Here is a 19,971-nt window from a genome sequence, read left to right as displayed (position 1 = left end):
CTTGATCATTCATTTAGCAGAGCACAGAATCACAGAATCATCGAATTGTAGAGTTGGAAGGGACCTTAAGAGTTATCTAGTTCAACTCCCTGCAATGCCAGAATTTTTGCACAACATGGGGCTCAAGCCCACAACCCTGAGATTAAGAGTCTCGTGTTCTATACCAACTGAACTAGCAGATGAGTAATGTTGTTGCATGCCACCCCAATCTCTGAACAATGCCAGATTCCAGGGCTACCAGGTGCCCTTACCAAGGTCTGTGCTTCCTTTCGGACAACGAGGCACAGCAGGGACTGTGGTGTCTTTATGATACATTGTTTATTGACACATATATACAACCTTGAGCCTAGGGTGGGTGGAAAGCTTTGCATTCCAGGAGGGTCCAGCCAACGTTGGATTCAGACTACCAGCCCACGTTGTGCTTGCAAACTGCTTCCTAAGACGCCAATATTTTTCCTCTTGCTTACATCAGCCCCTGGCAATTCTGAAACTCTCCCCTCCCAACTCTGCATTGTCTTATGCTAACTACCCAGAGTGATGGCTACCAACCTAGACAGCTTTAAAGAGAATTATACAAAATTCATAGAGAAGGATATCAGATGGCTATGCTCTGCCTCCAGATGTACAGTGTAGAACTTTTTCTTTGCATGCAGGAATTCCCAGATCCTAGCTCCAGCAACATAGCATGGGGGGGGTAGTGGCCTGGGGCACAAAATTCTGAGAGGGGCACAACCAGGCACCCCCACAACAGGCTCTCCTATTGAGGGCATGTGGCTGAGCTCCCAACACCTTCCAGAGCCACAGGGAGGTAAGTTATGTTTCGGGCCTGGGGTGGTGTCACCTTCTTCACATGGCCCTTAAAAGGGATGACCATATGCCAAGCAGCAGAGCCGCCAAGCTGAGAAGGTGCACAGCCAACTATCACCAGCAGCAGCAGCCATGTGTCTTGCAGACTCAGCACACACACACAACACCCCTGGTTCATGCTTCCACCCAGCTGCCCAGTCCACCCAACTGCCCTGCCCTGGCCCCAGCAACCCATGCTATGCCACTGCCCTGGCAACTGCAGGCAAAAGGGAATCATGCTTCCACCCAGCTGCCCAGTCCACCCAATTGCCCCGCCCCGGGCACCAGCAACCCACGCTATGCCACTGCCCTGGCAACTGCAGGCAAAAGGGAATCAGGTCACTGTTGATGGGAGGGTCCCTTCTCTGTCTTACACTCTGGAGAGCTGCTGCCAATCAATACATCCTCTACACTGACTGTCAGCGCCTCTCCAGGCCTTCAGGCAGGGATGTCTCCCAATTCTTCCTGAAAATGCTTATGATTGAACCCAGGACCTTCTGCATGCAAAGCTGGTGCTCTGCCACCATACTACGTCCCTACACATAAGGCGTAGGCAGTTGTCTTATACAAGTTAGATCGCTGGCATGTCTAATTCAACATTGTGTAAGCTGATGGGTAGAGGCTCTCCAGTGTTTCAGGCAGGGGACATTCCCAGCCCTACTTGGAAATGCCAGGGATCGAACCTGGGACCTTCTTCACGCAGAGTAGATGCCCCGCCACTGAGCTGCGGCCAGTGACGCACACTGCCTGGCCAGCTGCCCCTACTGGGCCTCTGGGTAAGCCAGCAGTCCAGCTTGTGACCTCTCACCATGAAATCCTCTCTTTAACAAAACGCCAATAGAAACGTATGATCTTTACTCAGGTTGTGCCCAAACTGTTAACTCCACCTTTCATAGGAACGCAGGAAGCTGCTTATCCCAAGCCATACCAGTATTGTCTGCACTGACTGGTAGCAGCTTTCCGGGGTTTTGGACAGGGTGATTCCCGTCCCTGCCTGGAGATGCTGGGGATTGAACCAGAGGCCTTTTGCATGCATGCACCGGACTGTAGCCTCTCCTTCCTCACCCTGTTGCTTTTCTCCCCCCTTGTGGAAATGCCAGCCCCATGTTTGCGAGATTAATGTAGCTTCAGAATCTCAGCTGGATTAAAAGAGTGTGCAAGCGCGAAGCACACCCCCAGCTTCCAGCCGGCTAACAAAAACATCCTTTCTTCAGACTGGTCCTGAAATTCAAGTGGGGAAAACACCTGAAGCCGTGAGTCACGGCGAACGGTTGAAAACATTTTAAAGAGGCACGCACTCCGTTGCAGGGCGTTTCAGAGAAAGGGAAAGTGTCCATGAGGTCACCCGCTATCGCAGTCGCGAATTTCCACCGTCTCTTTACTAGCAGCGGAAAGAAAGAAACGAGTGAAGCTGAAGCTTTATTGTTTTAACGGAGAATTGTCAGTTTCACAAAGGAAGCGCAGCTCAAGTCTCTGGGGTTGCCACCCCCCCTTCCTTTTCTAAAAATTAAAAAAAAAAGGCGATTCTCGTTAAGAGATGGGGGTGGCGCCGCTGCTTTTGCATGAAAGCAAACTTTCTTCCCTTGCGTCAGAATTGCACCCTTTGAAACAGTGGAAGAAGCAGCGGAGTAAAAGGGGAAAAAAGCCTTCAGGTTTCTCGAAACAAGGAAAGCTCACGACAACGGCCTCCAGAACAGAGAGTGAGGAGGGACGTCATTATGGGGGGTGGTGAGATAAGCAGAAAAGCCTCCAGGCAGCCTGCAGTTGGAGACACACGTTTTGCCAGAGGGTGGGAAACAGCTCAGGGGAATCCTGTTAAGATTGCCATTTTGCAGATTCTAAGCTGAGTCTTCCTTACCAAACAGGGAGAGGCTCTTAGAGAAGGTGTCTCCAAGCCAGGGGCCTCCAAATGATTTAGACTACACCTTGCCTCACCCTACGGTCCGGGACAATGGGAGACGTTGCCCACAACATCAGGAGGGTGCCAACCAAGGGAAGGCTAACCTAGGCATGAAGGGCATGTCATTCCATGTCTTGCCACCCCCACCAATATACATAGACAGGGTTGCTAACAGGCCGGTCGATTGCTGATCTGACCAGTGAAATGGCCTTCTGAGCTGAGCTAATCCTGCTCAGAGTAGATCCCTTGACGTTAATGGGCAGGACTGGCTCAGGTCCATTCAGTTCAGTTAGCCTACTCCCAGTGAAATGTAGTTGGAGATGACCCTCCTCTCTCAGAGAACCAGAAATGGATTCTGCAAGGCTCCGCCCACAACCCTCCTAATCACATTCTGGCTCCACCTCCAATGTACGCCAGATTCCGCCAGACTTCGCCTTGCCCTCTGGCCCCGCCTTCCCTGGCTCCATATCCATGGAGTACTCATAGGACCAGTTTTTGTAAAACAAAAAAATGGACGTCAGCTGCCCTGCCCACGAGGATGCCTCCTGCATTCTCCATCTTCCAAACCCTGCCTAGGAAAGTGAGGTGGGTGGCTTGTTCCAGCAGTTGCAACTGGGGATGGGTGAATAGGGAAAGCGGGGTTGGAATTGCCATCTCCTGGAGATCTTTCCTCGTAACCTGATTTCCCTAGCCAGCAAGGAAAGCTTTCATAGTCACAGGGTGTGGAGCAGGTGATCTGATCTAGAGACAGCTAGTAGCAGTGAAGGAGCCAACCTAGAGGGAAACAGCTCAGTCGACCAAAGCCCCACCATGCTACAACAAAGATAATAGCTGCCGTTCATATAGTTCAGCCGCCCAGATATGGCGGGGCGAGTTTTGCACGTGCTTGTGGATCCGCCCCAAGTTCTTTCAATGGGCCAAAGAGATCTGTGAGGCCTTCCATTTGTCCATGTTCTCCCCATGCTCTTCCTCTGGGAACTGGCAACTGCAGGTGTCTTCATGATGAGATCCTAGGAAGTTTGAAGGGCGGACGGATTCAGGCTCTGCAGGACAAAGGTACCAATGGTAAAGGAGGGATGTCTGAGGACCATGTTCCTTCCTGGGAAATGTGGCATGCCCCAGAGGTGGGCGGGGCCAAAGGCCAAAGTGGGTGGAGCAATGAATGTAAATTTTACTGTCGTGCGGTAGGTGGAGTACCCTCCAGCCAGGCAAGCAAGGGTTAATGGGCACAAAAAATGAGGACATGCAATAATTAAACCTATGGTTGGGAGGGGTGTGGAGGGAGGAGGTGGTGCTGGGTTCAATCCTGCTGGGTGCTGCTTTGATAATAATAATAATAATAATAATAATAATAATAATAATAATAATAATTTATATCCCGCCCTCCCCAGCCGAAGCCGGGCTCAGAGCGGCTAACAACAGTAAAATGATAAAACATTCTAAAATCATCTCATTATAAAATTATTTCAAATCAGATTAATGGCAACCATTGGGCTAGAGTTCTGTGAGGATTGCCAAAGGAGGGAGTCAGGCTGTGCCCTGGCCAAAGCAGACCCTGCAGAGACTGCCTGCCTCTTCTGTTTCTCCCCTGCCTCATAACCAGCCCACCTTCTGTCAGGGCCAGATCGCTCTGGGTGGGACAACCCAACCTGAGTTGACTAGGGCTGTCTCTCCACTCAATGCAGGGTGATTTGGCACTGGATCCAGGCTTGGGTCAGATCCAGAGCACAACCCTATTGGAAGTTGGCATAGTCCAGGTGTCATGGACCTGATGGATGCAGAGGAATGGTGGTGGTGGGGAACCAGCTGGGGACCCACTAAGGGAAGGAGGCTCAGAGACCGGGGACTGGTGGTGGGGTGATGATGAGTGGTCAGAGGAAGAAGATTGGGAGGAGGAGGAGGAGGTGTTGGAAGAGGTAACAGGGTTTAGTGAGCTAGGAGAGTCGGTGGCAGAGAGAAGTTCAGAATCAGAGGCAGAAGCTGAAACAGGAAGAGGGGGAAGATAGGCCAAGAGGCAGAGATGAGTCAGGCTGGTGAAGAACTGCAAGTGTCACCCCCTTCTGCTGTGACAAGCTCCCCTCCCCGCTTGTCTCCCAGAACCAGAAGAGGGCTGAAATGGGTGGAGGAGCAGCAGGCTGCAAGCAGGCGCGGTCTCTGATTACTTGGGGGAAAGGCCTAGAAAGGAGGGGACTTAGTTGTGGGGAGGTGGGGGCTTTCGGTCACAGCAACTGATTCATGGAGTAAGACCTCCCAGGGACGAGCTGCTGTGCTCATTAGGCCTGACACTCAGCCAAGTCTGTGAGGATCGTCTTTTTGCTAATTAGTGCCAACTTTGAGCACTGTGATTTACTGCCGGCTTGCCCTTTGACACTAGGCTTTCGACTGATACCGCCATGGCTAGATTAGGAGGGAACTCTGGGTGGGTACCAGAAGCGGGTCAAAAAGCTACACTGACCTTCCACCAGGGGCAGTTTCTTCTTCTGTGTCCATACGCAGATGATTAAAAAGAACGTCAGCAGGATGAGAAGAGAGAGGCCCGTTGCTGTCACAATGGTCAAGATAGTTGTCACTGTAGAATCTAAAGAATTAATGTGCATAGATTTATGTATTTATAAGAGCATTATTTTACCACCATATCATAAAACACCCGGGGAGTACTCAAACATAAAACACCATTCAAATAAATAAATAAAAACACATTAAAGTGACTGGCTGCTAAATAATAATAATAATCTGCTGCATAGACCTGTTGACGGAACTTTGGCTGAGCTCCAACTCCCTAGATGGGCTTCAAGGGCGCCATCTAGGCTGCAATACCAGCCACCGGAGCATTCTATCAGCTGACCTCCCAAGGGCCAATCCCAGCACACCAGGCCCTATATAAGCTCAGAACCTGACCGCTTGTTCCTCATTCCTAGCGTGAGGACACTGCAGAATTCCCTCCTCTCTGCAGCAGGCTTTAAAAACAAGCACTAGATTTTCGAAACAAGGAAGCTGAAGAAAACACTCCTCCGTATAATTCATTCTCATATATTTAATCCATTTTGTCTGATTTAATGGGAGTTTAATTGGGTTGAAAGTTTAATTTATAGAATTTGGAATTACTTTAATCTTACATAGCATTTTAAGAGGGTAATTTATCTGTAATTAATCTGTGTTCATAATTTATATTTTCTAACCCTCCATTTCATTGATCTTTTCATTGGTTTTTTTCTCATATTAATCTATATCATTATTTTCTTTCTTGAGTATCTACAGATTTAAATCTTCTTATAAAAGAGGAGAAAAATTATTTGTTTAAAGGTACCCCCCTTTTTTCTTTTTAAAAGTTAAGTATTATTTTGTATACTCTTCTTTACTCAGTTATTAATGGGCTCATAATATTGTAAAAGATGAATTAATGATATCTGTTTCTAGGACATTCTTTATTTAACAATATCTTTTTTCTCCCCCTTCATTTTCAGGTTTTTTGATCAGATAGGCACTAACATAAAGCAGTGATGACAGCCTTTACTAAAGGTGTCATGGGCTTTGAAAATACTCGAATTCAGGATGCAAGGGAGAAACGTGCTAAGAGGAAGGCACGCTTGGCAAATCCACACCGTGATCAACTCCTGCCCGGAAACCAATGTCCCCACTGTGGAAGGACGTGTGGATCCAGAATTGGCCTCCACAGTCACTTACGGGCTCACTGTTAAAACCGTGTTTATGGAAGACAATCTTACTCGGCTATGAGTGATCGCCATTGAAGAAGAACACCTGTTATACATTGTGATATTGAAGCGTATTTATGAACTTAAATATATAAAACAAAACAAACACCGAAATGTGTCTTTAATATTTGCTGCCACCTGCAAGAGAACTCTCTTGCTAGCCGGGACCATCATTCCTGCGCCCCAAGAACACCCATCTCTGTGTCTCCTCGTGGACATCTTTGCTCCTGTCCCCAGAATAACGCCCAGGTCACCCTCCCATTTTCACCCCCTGCATGGGCCGCGTCAAAAAGGTGTGTCTCCAAGTGTGTGAGATTTGGCAACAGCCATAATTGGAATCAAGTCCCGCTGTGTCCATGTTCTCCTTGTGTGTTGTATTCAGTGCAAGCTGTACTCAGAGTAGACCCACTGAAGCGAACAGGCACCACAGACAGATTCATTCATTCATTTCAACAGGTCTGCTTTGAGTAGATGCGTATCGGAGACAACTCTGCGATTCCCATGTGTAGGTCTTTTAGGCCCAATTTGGATCCAGAAAACAGAACCGTACCAGTTTGCATAACTACGGTGACGGGTCTCGTGTCGCCACATTCCACGTTATGAGTTGTGTTCCCTGGTCGTCGAACTAGAAGCCCCAACGTCTTGCAGCTACAAAGGAAGGAAAGAATGATGGTTGGAACATGGGTGATGCGCTCAAGGTGTGCCACAGCTTAGTGGTTGAGCATGTGTCTCCAGGCTTGTGTCTCCAGGATTGGTTTTGCTTGTGTCTCCAGGCTTGGAGAGTCTCCTCTCTGAATCCCTGGAGAGCTGCTGCCAGTCAGTGTAGACAACACTGAGTTAGATGGACCAATGGTCTCTCTCGGTATGTTCTTATAATAAAATTAAAAGGTAAAGGGACCCCTGACCATTAGGTCCAGTCGTGACCGACTCTGGGGTTGTGGCGCTCATCTCGCTTTATCAGCCGAGGTAGGCGGTGTACAGCTTCCGGGTCATGTGGCCAGCATGACTAAGTCGCTTCTGGTGAACCAGAGCAGCGCACGGAAACGCTGTTTACCTTCCCGCCAGAGCGGTACCTGTTTATCTACTTGCACTTTGATGTGCTTTCGAACTGCTAGGTTGGCAGGAGCAGGGACCGAGCAACGGGAGCTCACCCCGTCGTGGGGATTTGAACCGCCGACCAGTGGCGTAGCGTGGGTTGTCAGCACCTGGGGCAAGGCAAGTAATTTGCGCCCCCTAACCCGTGGATTTGCGCCCCCATACCCGTGGATTTGCACCCCCTAACCCTACCCCCAGATGTTGCGCCCGGTGCGGCCGGGCCCCCCTGCACCCCCCACGCTACACCACTGCCACCGGCCTTCTGATCTGCAAGTCCTAGGCTCTGTGGTTTAACCCGCAGCGCCACCTACGTCCCTTTCTAGAATAAAATAGCATTATTATTATTATTATGCTGCAAAGCAGAGAATGACTTACTTTGCCCAAGGTCTGCAACAGCTGCCTTTGGCATCAGAGAAAGTTCCATTAGGGCACGGGCTGCAGAAATATCTGAAGTCAATAGTGCCTGGAAGAAGGAAGAGGGGAGGTGGTTACTTACTGCTGAGAAGCTCCTAGATGTGCTTTTACTCTTTCTAACAAAGCAACGTTTTCTCTATTTTTGCTTAGTAAATCTCTGTGCAAGCACTCCAAAACAGTTTTCAATAAGCAGCGAACTATAAAATTGAGTGAGACGGTAGAACAATTCGGAACTTTAAAAGAAGCCGATATAGTACGCTGTTCCAAAAAAACCATAGTAGAACATATTTATTATTATGTATACAATTTGTATACCGCCTTATACACATAGATCACAAGGTGGTTCATAACCTAAGATTACAGTATAAAAAACCCACAAAATACATAATGAAAAATAAAAACAAAGACAACCCAATAATTCTCCCGCTTCCACAATATATTTTATAGGGCATTAGATGTCAATCACACCTATTGTTCAGGCTCAGAACCTGGCAGAGTCCTCCAGGCTCCGCCCTCAGATCCACACACCCTGCCAGGCTCCACCCTCTGTCCTGCTACACCCTTCCAGGCTCCGCCCCCTAATCTATCACATTCTGACAGGCTCCAACCCCTGGCCCACCACATTCTGCCAGGCCAGACTCCTCAACCTTGCTAGGTTTTACCTCTTGTCTGTCTTGTCTTCTATACGCTGTTAGACTACAACTCCCATCATCCCTGACCCTTGGCTCTGATGGCTGGGGATGATGGGACTTGTAGTCTCACAACACCTGGAGGACCCAAGGTGGAAGGCCTGTGACTTAGAGCAACAAGGGATTGACTCAAGGGTTACCTGAACATCTCAGTTCCTGCCCTTCTGGACATGTTGGCAGTGCCCGGCATTGATGGCATAGCTTGTCCTTACAGCACTTCCCACCACCACATTTGCCACAGGATTTCGGAGGGACTCCTGGTGATGAAGAAAGCACAGGTCAAGCCAGGTGAGCAAGGAAAGAGGACTATAAATACACATTTCTTTACAGCTGCCCCTTTGAGTCTATGATGGGCACCATGGTTTAGTCCAGGCTCTGGGAGAAAAATACAGCACTCCATTGAAATCAATTAACCAAAGTTATTTCATTTATTACAGTTATAGCCTTCCTTTTTCTCCAAGGAGTACATTGTTCCCCACTCCTCATGTAATCCTCATAACTATGCGAAGTAGGTGAGGCTGAGAGCTTTTGGCTGTCTCAAGGCCGTGTGGTGAGCTCCATGGCTGAGTGGGGATTTGAACCCTAGTCTCCCAGGTCCTATTCCGACATGCTAACCACTCTGCTGCATTGACTTTCCAGTGTGCTCTTTAACTTCAATGGCTCGACTCTGAGTCCTCCAGCAACTGCAGCTTTGAGGAGATTATGAATCCACACCCTTGCCCATGCCGTGTGGGTTGGTGGGCACCAGAGCTTGCCTCCCCGCTGAACCCTGCAGGGACATCTCTCTTGACAGCCTTTGATCACTGGTTCACAGACTCCTTGGGAGATCGAGAGAATCTCCCGCTTGGACTACTGCAATGCTCTCTACGTGGGGCTACCTTTGAAGGTGACCTGGAAGCTGCAAGTAATCCAGAATGCGGTAGCTAGACTGGTGACTGGGAGTGGCCGCCGGGACCACATAACACCGGTCCTGAGAGATCTGCATTGGCTCCCAGTACATTTCCGAGCACAATTCAAAGTGTTGGTGCTGACCTTTAAAGCCCTGAACGGCCTCAGTCCTGTATACCTGAAGGAGCGTCTCCATGCCCATCGTTCAGCCCAGACACTGAGATCCAGCGCCGAGGGCCTTCTGGCGGTTCCCTCATTGCGAGAAGTGAGGTTACAGGGAACCAGACAGAGGGCCTTCTCGGTAGTGGCACCCGCCCTGTGGAACGCCCTCCCTTCAGATGTGAAGGAAATAAGCAGCTATCTTATCTTTAAAAGACATCTGAAGGCAGCCCTGTTTAGGGAAGTTTTTAAGATTTAATGCTGTATTGTTTTTAACACTTGATTGGAAGCCACCCAGAGTGGCTGGGGAAAATCAGCCAGATGGGTGGGGTATAAATAATAAATTATTATTATTATTATTATTATTATTATTATTATTATTATTATTATTACCCCAAGCAAAGACCAGCAGAGCCAGAAAAGCCATTGCCTCAAAGAAGCCAACAGCTACAGAAAAAGGCACTGGTCGCTTAACTGGCCTGAAGGGGCACTAAGGGGGGTGGGGATTCCAGTTAATGACTACCTAGCCTTACTATAAATCCTCAGCTGGTTACTTGAGGACTTTGCTGAGAAGACTTGGGTGACATGTCTCGCCTTATGGGGTGCTATCCGTGGTCCTGAAGCCTTGCCAAACTACTGGCTGCTTCTTGTTTCGGGCATCATTCTTAGTGGACGGCATCCCTATGGATCACGACACACCCATCCCTTGGGAGAAGAGGAAAGATGCTGACTACCAACCAACTGGAGCAGTATGGAAACTGAAATGAGTCTGCCCCCTGGAAACAGCCCCAAATCCAAATTATTATGGCCTAACCCAGCACTAACTGCTGCCACCTAGGCTTGCAAATGGACACCTAGTGATCTATGGTGGTCTATGGCAAACAAGAACTGCGCCAGATGTACCCCTTTTGTCCAGCGGAAAGTTAGGCATGTTGGTAGTGTATAATTCTTATTTTCAGCTCATGCGGTTTCAATGTTTTGGTCAATGGGAAATGTTTAAACCACCACATGGCTCAATGGTGAAATGATAGATAATATTAGTTGTTTTAAATTGTTTTAATGTTGCTTTTAATGCTGTAACCCACCCTGGGACCTTAAGGTGAAGAGTTTGTAATAAACTGATCACCGTCACAATAAATAAGACCTGGAAAGATAGAAAAGAAGGAGGCAGCAGGATTGGGTGGCAGACAGATTGGCTGTTTAGGTAGAATAGATTGGATAGCTAGATTGATATACATGGCAAGTAAGATTAAATTATATAGAGATGGATAGAAAATGCACACTGTTCAATAAACAAAAGAATAGAAGGGATTGATAAGAAGACAGGTTGGAATATTGTAAGTAGATAGTATAGATTTATTGGATTGACAATGATATATAGAAATGGTAGATAGGATAGTTAGGTAAAAAAAAAAGAAACTAACACACAGGTCAATAAACAAAAGGATATAAAAGACTGATAAGCTCTATAAAGATGGAGAAAAAAGAAAGAGGATACAATAGGAACAGATCGGATAGACAGATAGGCATGGGATTGTAAAGTTATGGAATTATAGGTAGAAACTAGCATGTGGGTCGATAGACAAAATATAGATAAGATTGGTAAGTTGCAAATATAGAAAATAAAGGATAGCATAGGAAGATAGGTAAAATAACAGATAATGCATTTGACAGAATAGAAAGGGAGATGAAATAGATTGAACAGATAGATTGACATTTATGGTGAAGAGGATAGTTAAGTTGTGCAAAGATAGAAAAACAGGATATATAAAATAGGTAGACAAGGTAGAATAGGTAAGATGGATAGAATAGCCGGACATTATATCAGCTATGGCAAAGTGTAGTTCTTAGGAAGTTCTCAGTATTACAAATAAAATTATCTCAGTGAACTTTGGTTTAACCACTGAACCGCTTGGCCTGTCTTATGTAAGAGGTCTTTCTGTTGCTTGTTATGCAATAGTTCTCTTGAACCCTGAGGTGAGACTTTGGAAATGGGGAGACACATTCCGAACACAATGGTATCTTTCCTCCTAACCATTAGGCTCATTTTCAAGGTATCAAGACAAGAACACCCTAGCTAAAACCTCTGGCAATGTCCTAAGCTTCACGTTGAAAATTAGTGGTGATCCCCTGCAGTTGTTTTTAAAAAGATGCAGGAAAAATGAGGGGTGGGAATAATTTTCACAAGTCATCTGCTGGTTTCCTAAGCTTAAGAATGTCAATTTGACATTTAAGGGCTGTAGCTCAGCAGGAGTGTAACTGCTTTGCATGCAGAAGGCCCCAGGTTTGATCCCTCGCAACTCCAGGTAAGGTTGGGAGATACAACCTGTCTGAAGCTCTGGATAATACCTGCTAGTCAAAAGCAGTGATGTTAAGCTGCATGGATCAGTATAAGGCAACTTCCTATGTTCCTATATCTTAAAGGAAGGGCTGAACTCAGTGGTCAAACTTTGCATGCAGAAAGTCCCCAGTTCAGTTCCTAATGTCCCCAAAGGAGGGTTGGGAAAGACCCCGTCTCAAACCCTGGAAAGCTGCTGCCAGTCAGTGTAGACAATACTGAGCTGGATGGATCAACAGCATGACTTGGTTTAAACACTTTCTTATGTTCCTAAGAAAGGCTGAGTCAATAATTTGGGGACTACCTGGGTAAAGATCATACATTTCTACTGGGAAAGACCCCCTGCCTGGTACCCCAAAGAGCTGCTGCCACCCAGTGTTGACAGTACTGAGCTGAATGGACCGTCCTATGTTCCTACGCTGCAGTGGGACAACTGAAGTGAGGCCTCTGAGAATGCTAGGCTTTTGCTTCCGAGAATAGCTAGCCTCAGAATCTTCAAATTCAACAGGGCCTTGGAGCATATGCAGAGTGCCACCTCAGTCAGAGATTCTTTAGCATTGCAGGGGGTTGGACTAGATGACGCTTCCCGTTCTAGGTAAAGGTAAAGGGACCCCTGACCATTAGGTCCAGTCATGAGTGACTCTGGGGTTGTGCGCTCATCTCACTCTATAGGCCGAGGGAGCCGGCATTTGTCCACAGACAGGTCATGTGGCCAGCATGACAAAGCCGCTTCTGGCGAACCAGAGCAGCACACGGAAATGCCATTTATCTTCCCGCCGGAGCAGTACCTATTTATCTACTTGCGCTTTTACTTGCTTTTGAACTGCTAGGTTGGCAGCAGCAGGGACCGAACAACGGGAGCTCACCCCATCGTGGGGATTCGAACTGCCAACCTTCTGATCAGCAAGTCCCAGGCTCTGTGGTTTAACCCACAGCGCCACCCACGTCCCATGGTTCTATGAACTCTCCTGGAAAAGAGCTATCAACCCAGGCAGTCCAAAACCTCAAACCCTAAGGAATATGAAAACTCTGTTCCAAACTTACCGGCAAGAGTTGACGAGCAACAAGGTCTCCCCTCCTGTTGACCATCAATGGTGGATTGTGCTAGCTCCACACACAGCCAGAGCATCGCCAAGCAAAGCCAGCGGCTGTCTAATCTGGGTTGAGACTTGGCTTCCATTTCCTTTGGTCACTTCTTCACTTCCTCCGCTGGGAATGGAGGCTCACAGTTCTCCCACAACTAGCCCTCTGGTGCGGTGGCTGGGAACGCTGTGCCTGTTAAGGTCTCTCACCTCTTCTTCCCCTCTGTCTCCCTCTCTCTTCTTTCGACACATTTTTGTAGCAAAGAGCAGCCCACGTGTTTTCTGTGGAACGAAAGCGATGTCATTTCCTGTATAGTGTGTCCGTATGGCCATCTCGTACCACAACTCTCAACAGGAAGCACTGAGGCGAGAGACATGAGGGGGAATCTGAGCCCAGCAAGAAGTGCGCTCTCTCTCTCTCTCTCTCTCTCTCTCTCTCTCTCTCTCTCTCCTGGCAACGAGTCCTTCACAAAGCTCATAGCTAAACTGCGGCACTCTCGCACACAGGAGATAAGAGACAGCCACCCAATTTGAATGGCTTTAAAGCAGGATTAGACGTGGAGAAGACTATTGAACGGGTCTAGTGATTCAATATGCTTCTGAAAGCCAATTGCTAGAAATCACGTGGGGAGAGATGCTGTTGAGCACAGGCCCTGAAGGAGCGTCTCCACCCCCATCGTTCAGTCCGGACACTGAGATCCAGCGCCGAGGGCCTTCTGGCGGTTCCCTCAATGCGAGAAGTGAGGTTACCGGGAACCAGACAGAGGGCCTTCTCAGTAGTGGCGCCCGCCCTGTGGAACGCCCTCCCTTCAGACGTGAAGGAAATAAGCAGCTATCTTATATTTAAAAGACATCTGAAGGCAGCCCTGTTTAGGGAAGTTTTTAATATTTAATGCTATGTTGTTTTTAACACTTGATTGGAAGCTGCCCAGAGTGGCTGGGGAAACTCAGTCAGATGGGCGGGGTATAAATAAATTATTATTATTATTATTATTATTATTATTATTATTATTATTCAGAAGCATCCAGTTGGGCTGCTGTGAGGTTGCTGGATGAGATGAGCCTTTTGGCCTGATCCTGCTTCAGAACTCTCCTTACGTTCAAAGAGCGGCAGGCATCATTCGAGCGATACAGAAAAAGGCAGCTGTAGCCTAATAAAGGACAACAATCCTCTGATCTAGTGTTTCCCAAACTTGGGTCTCCAGTGGTTTTTTGGGACTACAACTCCCATCATCCCTAGCTATAAGGGCCAGTGGTCAAGGATGATGGGAATTGTAGTCCAAAAACAGCTGGAGACCCAAGTTTGGGAAACAGTGATTGACGAACTCAGTGGCGTATCTCAGATGCTCAGCGCCGCTTTCCTGCCTCCGTGGGTCTTCAGCAGGAGATGTTTACTGAAAGTCAGCACAGGAGGGGCAACACCAACGAGTTATGGCTAGGAAAGGCAGCCGAGCGAGGGCAGGGAACTCTGCTTGAATGGTCCTGGAACCACGGGGAAATTCTGATGTTTTGAGGGAGGAAGCTCTGCGCCTCGGGAGCAGAGCATCTGCTTTGCATGCAGGAAGTCCCAAATTCAATCCCCGGCATCTTTAGGTCGGGCTGGGAAAGACCCTGAAGAGTTGCTGCCAGTCAGTGTAGACTATACTGAGAGAGATGAGTCAACCGTCAGATCCAGTCTAAGGAGGCTTCTTAAGTTTCTTCGTCTCAAGGACAGAGCATCTGCTTTGCATGCAGAAGGTTCAATCCCCAGCATCTCCAGACAGGGCTGGGAGATGCCCCCTATCTGAAACCCCAGACAGCTGCTGCCAGTCAGTGTAGGCAGTACTGAGCTGGGTGGACCACTGGTCTGGCTCAGGTTAAGGCAGCTCTCTTATGTTCCTATCCATTGCTTCACTCACTTTTGCCTCTGTCCCCATCTGCTACTGGCATGCGGCCCCCAGAAAATTATCTTTGAGGGAATGTGGCCCTCGATATAAAAAAGCTTCCTGTCATGCTTCTTTCCGTGGTCATTTATCAATTCGGGAAAATGTTTTCTAGAGGGAGGTGAATATCTTGCTCCTCTTTTCATCGGCAGTATGGATTTATCTTATTATTAATAGATATGGATCTGCAAACTAAGCTTTTGAGCATGTTATCTGGGAAAATTCTGAAGCCAGCGCAGTGTCTGGGACCGCCTCTATTATACTTTTGCCATTTGTAATGCCAGATAGATTTTTCAAGGAAGTTTTCCCCAGATGAAACTGATCACAACTGGACATGGGTGATGTCTTTTGGCCGCCATTTCGACTCATTTGTGCTCAGCGACAAGGTAGGCATCTCATAAGACAGCAGACGTTTATGATTAGAGTTTTGCTTTTCCTACATGGGGTACCTTCCCAGTGTTATGGAAAAATCCGGGGTGCAGGTTTACTCCACTGCCCAGCTCATCGAGGTGCCACTCCCCATGGGTCTCTCCTGGTCAGCAAAAGAAAGAATCTCCAGCCAAGTTAAAGAAGCAAGCAGCGGTCAGTAGACCTGATCTTTATTTGTTGCAACAAGGTTCAAACACACAAAGAGTAGGAACCCCGGGCATGGGGTTGCATGGACTTTTAAGACCTTCCCACCGAACTTCCCATTATACATTTCCAGATACATCATCAATACATCACCAACGAGTCACTAAGAAGGAGGGAATCTTGCACAGTAACATGAGCCAGATTCATTTCCTGAACACCTTCTAAGTACCTAGGACCAAGAGAACAATAATACTAATTACATCAATCATTGCCCTCTGGGTTTTCCTGAAGATGGGCTTTGTGAATACCTGGCTTCAGCAAACTCCATCAAGGGATAGTTGCCTGGTCCATTGTTATCTTTTTCCTACTCCCTGTGGAGGGGGGAGGTGTACGTGATGTTATGTATCAGGGATTATGGAGGCAGGGGAAGCCCTGAACCCCCCTCTTCCAGAGGAGTCATTAGCCATTGGAACCAAGGAAATGGGTCAAACTGTTGAATTTTGGCAATTATTTGATTCTATATTGGATAGATTTTGAATTATGGTGCTGGAGGAGACTCTTGAGAGTCCCATGGACTGCAAGAAGATCAAACCTCTCCATTCTGAAGGAAATCAGCCCTGAGTGCTCACTGGAAGGACAGATCCTGAAGCTGAGGCTCCAATACTTTGGCCACCTCATGAGAAGAGAAGACTCCCTGGGAAAGACCCTGTTGTTGGGAAAGATGGAGGACACAAGGAGAAGGGGACGACAGAGGACGAGATGGTTGGACAGTGTTCTCGAAGCTACCAGCATGAGTCTGACCAAACTGCGGGAGGCAGTGGAAGACAGGAGTGCCTGGCGTACTCTGGTCCATGGAGTCACAAAGAGTCGGACATGACTAAACGACTAAACAACAACAATATTGGACAGTCAGGGGGAAACAGTACAATACATGGTATCCACTTATTGCTACCAGTGCCAGATTTATGTATAAGCTAAACAAGCCACATCTTAGGGCCCACTCTCTTGGGGCCCCCCAAAACATTTAAAGGGGGGGAACTGGATGTGCATTTCCAATATATAATATGAGAAACAAATAAAATAAAACCTACCTACAGCAACAGTGTTTTGTAGGCTCCTATGATGTAAGTAATGGGTCCCGCCTCCTCCCTAAAATATCATTGGTTTGCTCATTTCTATATACAGGGTGCCTACATTCTGCATGGACTGGTTGCATGGCAAAACGTGTAAATGGCTTTAGATACCTATTTGGTCCATAAATTACCATATAGCATATCTTCAACACACACAAACAGCAATAATTTGTTGTTGACAAAGGACAGCTGGACATATAAAGGGCCCCATTACCTTCAGTAGCTTAGGGCCTCATCAAACCTACGGTAAATCCAGCTCTGATTGCTACAGTTTTCTTTTCTGATATTCTTTGCTGTTGTGCTGTGTCAACGGTCATTGTCCTGGCCTTAGTTAGAGGCTGTGGTGGGGACCTGGGAATTCGGGAAAGTCATTTAACTGCCCCCTCTCCCCGTTCCTGGTTTTAACACCAGGTTTGATGAGCCCCAGCTGTCCCTCACTACTTCCCTCTACAGCACAAACAGAAACCACCTTATTGACCATTGGTCCAGCTATTGGTCCACTCAAAGCAGAATTGGCCCAAACCTGAAGAGGAACTCCCAAATGATAAGTTCTATTCTGTCCAAGCCTCAAGGTGTCCTGGGCTCCCCTTTGCTGGAGGCATTTAAGCAGCCAGAGATGCTTGTGGCTGCCTCCTGTGTTGCAGATCTTGCAAAGACTGGGGTGGGGTTGTACTGGGTGACCTCCACTATCTTTTTCTAGTCCTATGATCCTATGAGTCAAAGGGGGAGGGGGTTAGATCTGGAAGGGGCAACCACCACCGCATCAAACGTTTGTGATAAAAAACAGTAGAGGTAATTGATTCAAAGTTTCTTATCAAACCCAGAGCTGCTTAGTTAGGCGAGCTGATCCACATACTTCTCTGCGGTCAATGAGTTTATCAGAAATAAGAATCTTAATATTAAAGCACTTTTTGTACACATACCAGTTAGGGACTGAGATTTGCAGCTCACAAAAAGCTGTCATGCACGTCATTTCACTGCCTAAGGAGTCGTGACTTTAAGAACTTTTGTGTGCACAGAAGTACAAGATGGCTGGTCATTATTAACTTCCAAGATCAGAGAATCCTAGAACTGTAGAGTTGGTTACCAGACATCCCCATTTCCTGGGGACAGTTCCCGGATTTACAAATCTGTCCCCGGACAAAATCCGTTCCTGGAATGTCCCCAGATTTCATTTAATGTCCCCGGATTTATATTTTAAGTGTTGTAGGTTTATTAGTAGCAAATGAATGTTGCATGATTGGTTTGACGGCACAAGACACATCATATGGGGACTTCTGTTGAGGCAAAATGGTGGGTGCCATGGCAGCGAGCAGCTCCTGAAGCCAGCCAGAGCCAACTGCGCTACCAGACTGGCTCCGGGCTGCTGAGTCTGCCGCTGCCACTGCCACTGCCCAGGGGGAACCAGGGATGCCTGGCGCGTCAACTGGGGGAACCGCTGACCCCCCCCCCGGCCATGACCAAATTGAGCCGGGAGTGAGAGCGTCTGGCCACCCAGCTGACTGCTCAGCGGTGCTCCGGAGCCAAGAAAACCCCGGAGCCGACACAGGGAGAAGGAGGAGAGGAGAAGGAGAATGAAGAGAGAGAAAGAGGAAGGAGAAAAAAGAGGGGAGCCCCAAACTTAGTGTGCTGCCGCCGCCGCCGCTGCTGAGAAGGAGAGGTAGGAGACCACTGGGAGCAGTGGCGTAGCGTGGGTTGTCAGCACCCGGGGCAAGGCAAGTAATTTGCGCCCCCTAACCCGTGGATTTGCGCCCCCTAACCCGTGGATTTGCCCTAACCCCAGATGTTGCGCCGGTGCGGCCGGCCCCCCCCTGCACCCCCCACGCTACGCCACTGACTGGGAGGGCAAGACATGCAGACGAGCCCAGGCCCGACCCAAGCCTACTCCATGGTGGCTAGAGCTCCAAGAGAGCAGGCTGGGGCCCAGAGGAAGGCCATGCAACAGAGGAGACCACAGAAGAGAAGATATTACTTTTTAATATTTTTTTAAAGAACATTTTTAATAACCCCCCCCCCCTTTTCAAAAAAAAAAAATTGTTCCCGGATTCTTTGGAAAGAATCTGGTAACCTTAGACCACAAGGGACCATCTAGTCCGGGCATGGCCAAACTTGGCCCTCCAGATGTTTTGGAACTACAACTCCCATGATCACTAGCTAACAGGATCAGTGGTCTGGGATGATGGGAATTGTAGTCCCAAAACATCTGGAGGGCTAAGTTGGGGCATGCCTGATCTATTCCAACCCCCTGCAAATGCAGAAGTATTTTGCCCAACATGGGGCTAAACTGACAGACCTTCCTGTTCCCCTGGGCATTGTATGGGTCATAGAGCCTGGCCATTTTCAACCTTGAAATTAGCAACCGGGAGCATATATGTCTGTTTTTATATGATTTTAGATGTTCTTTATATATATTTAAAAAATAGGTGGTTTTTAGTTGGTTTTAAAAGGTTTTTATGTTATATTAATATTGCATTGTTTTTAACATTTTGACTTTTGCTCCTTTAGGAGGAAGGCTGGAGAAGAAATTTAATACAGACAAATAAATATTGCTCAGCGTACAGTAAGAACTGAGAAGGGTGTGTGTGAGAGAGAGGGTTTTATTCCACATAGGGCAGCAAAAATAAGACACACTGGCTCCCAGCTAGTGCTCACTAGTGTTGCTGACATTTCCTGTAGAAAACCCCCAAGTGTGTGGTTTATGTGACAAGGGCTCCATCAGACACTGAGCTCTCTACGTGTGAGAGAGGCGGGGGAAAGGGAAAGAAACCGTGCAGGCCCAGAAGGTAAGAATTTACTCAACTTGACGTCAAACTAACCACCAGCCTTGGGAGTTGACTCCAGAAATGTCAGCGCATGGACTCTGTGCTGTCATTCCTCGCTGAGGAAGCCCAGTGCATTGAAGTTTAGATGTCATTCTCATCACCTGTGCCATGGGGGAGAGACGTCAGAGACTGCTTGTCTGCAGAAGTCAGGGGGTGGGGTGGCCCCTTCGTCAGAAAGGCACCCTGGCGTCTCTGCAGGTATCTCAAAATATCAACACAAAAGGCCAAGCAGGTGAAGACTCATGTCGAGAAGGTGAAGAGGGACCAAAAGACTTCTCATGATTTCTCTCCCTCCCTCCCTCTTTCTCTGCAAAATGTTGCCTAGAAACTACACTGAAAACCACATGAGTCCCATCACCTTTCTCTGCTCGTCGGCTGTGGCTCAGCGGTAGAACAT

General features: G+C 47.7%; 1 protein-coding gene across 1 annotated transcript; it reads right to left on the bottom strand.

Annotated features, from left to right (window-relative positions):
• Nucleotides 1–299: 299 nt before the first annotated feature.
• On the bottom strand, nucleotides 300–13,420 carry TNFRSF18 (TNF receptor superfamily member 18). Its single transcript, XM_082230604.1, has 6 exons — nucleotides 13,087–13,420; nucleotides 8,798–8,914; nucleotides 7,930–8,017; nucleotides 7,010–7,107; nucleotides 5,202–5,324; nucleotides 300–3,789 (listed from the first exon to the last, which is right to left on the bottom strand). Exons 1-6 carry the CDS (start codon nucleotides 13,220–13,222, stop codon nucleotides 3,656–3,658), a joined length of 696 nt encoding a protein of 231 aa, XP_082086730.1. The 5' UTR covers nucleotides 13,223–13,420; the 3' UTR covers nucleotides 300–3,655.
• Between the last annotated feature and the right edge of the window lie 6,551 nt (nucleotides 13,421–19,971).

Source organism: Podarcis vaucheri (genome assembly GCF_965113315.1).
Source record: "Podarcis vaucheri genome assembly, chromosome: 7".
NCBI lineage: Eukaryota > Metazoa > Chordata > Lepidosauria > Squamata > Lacertidae > Podarcis > Podarcis vaucheri.
This window is presented reverse-complemented; position numbering and strand designations above follow the sequence as displayed.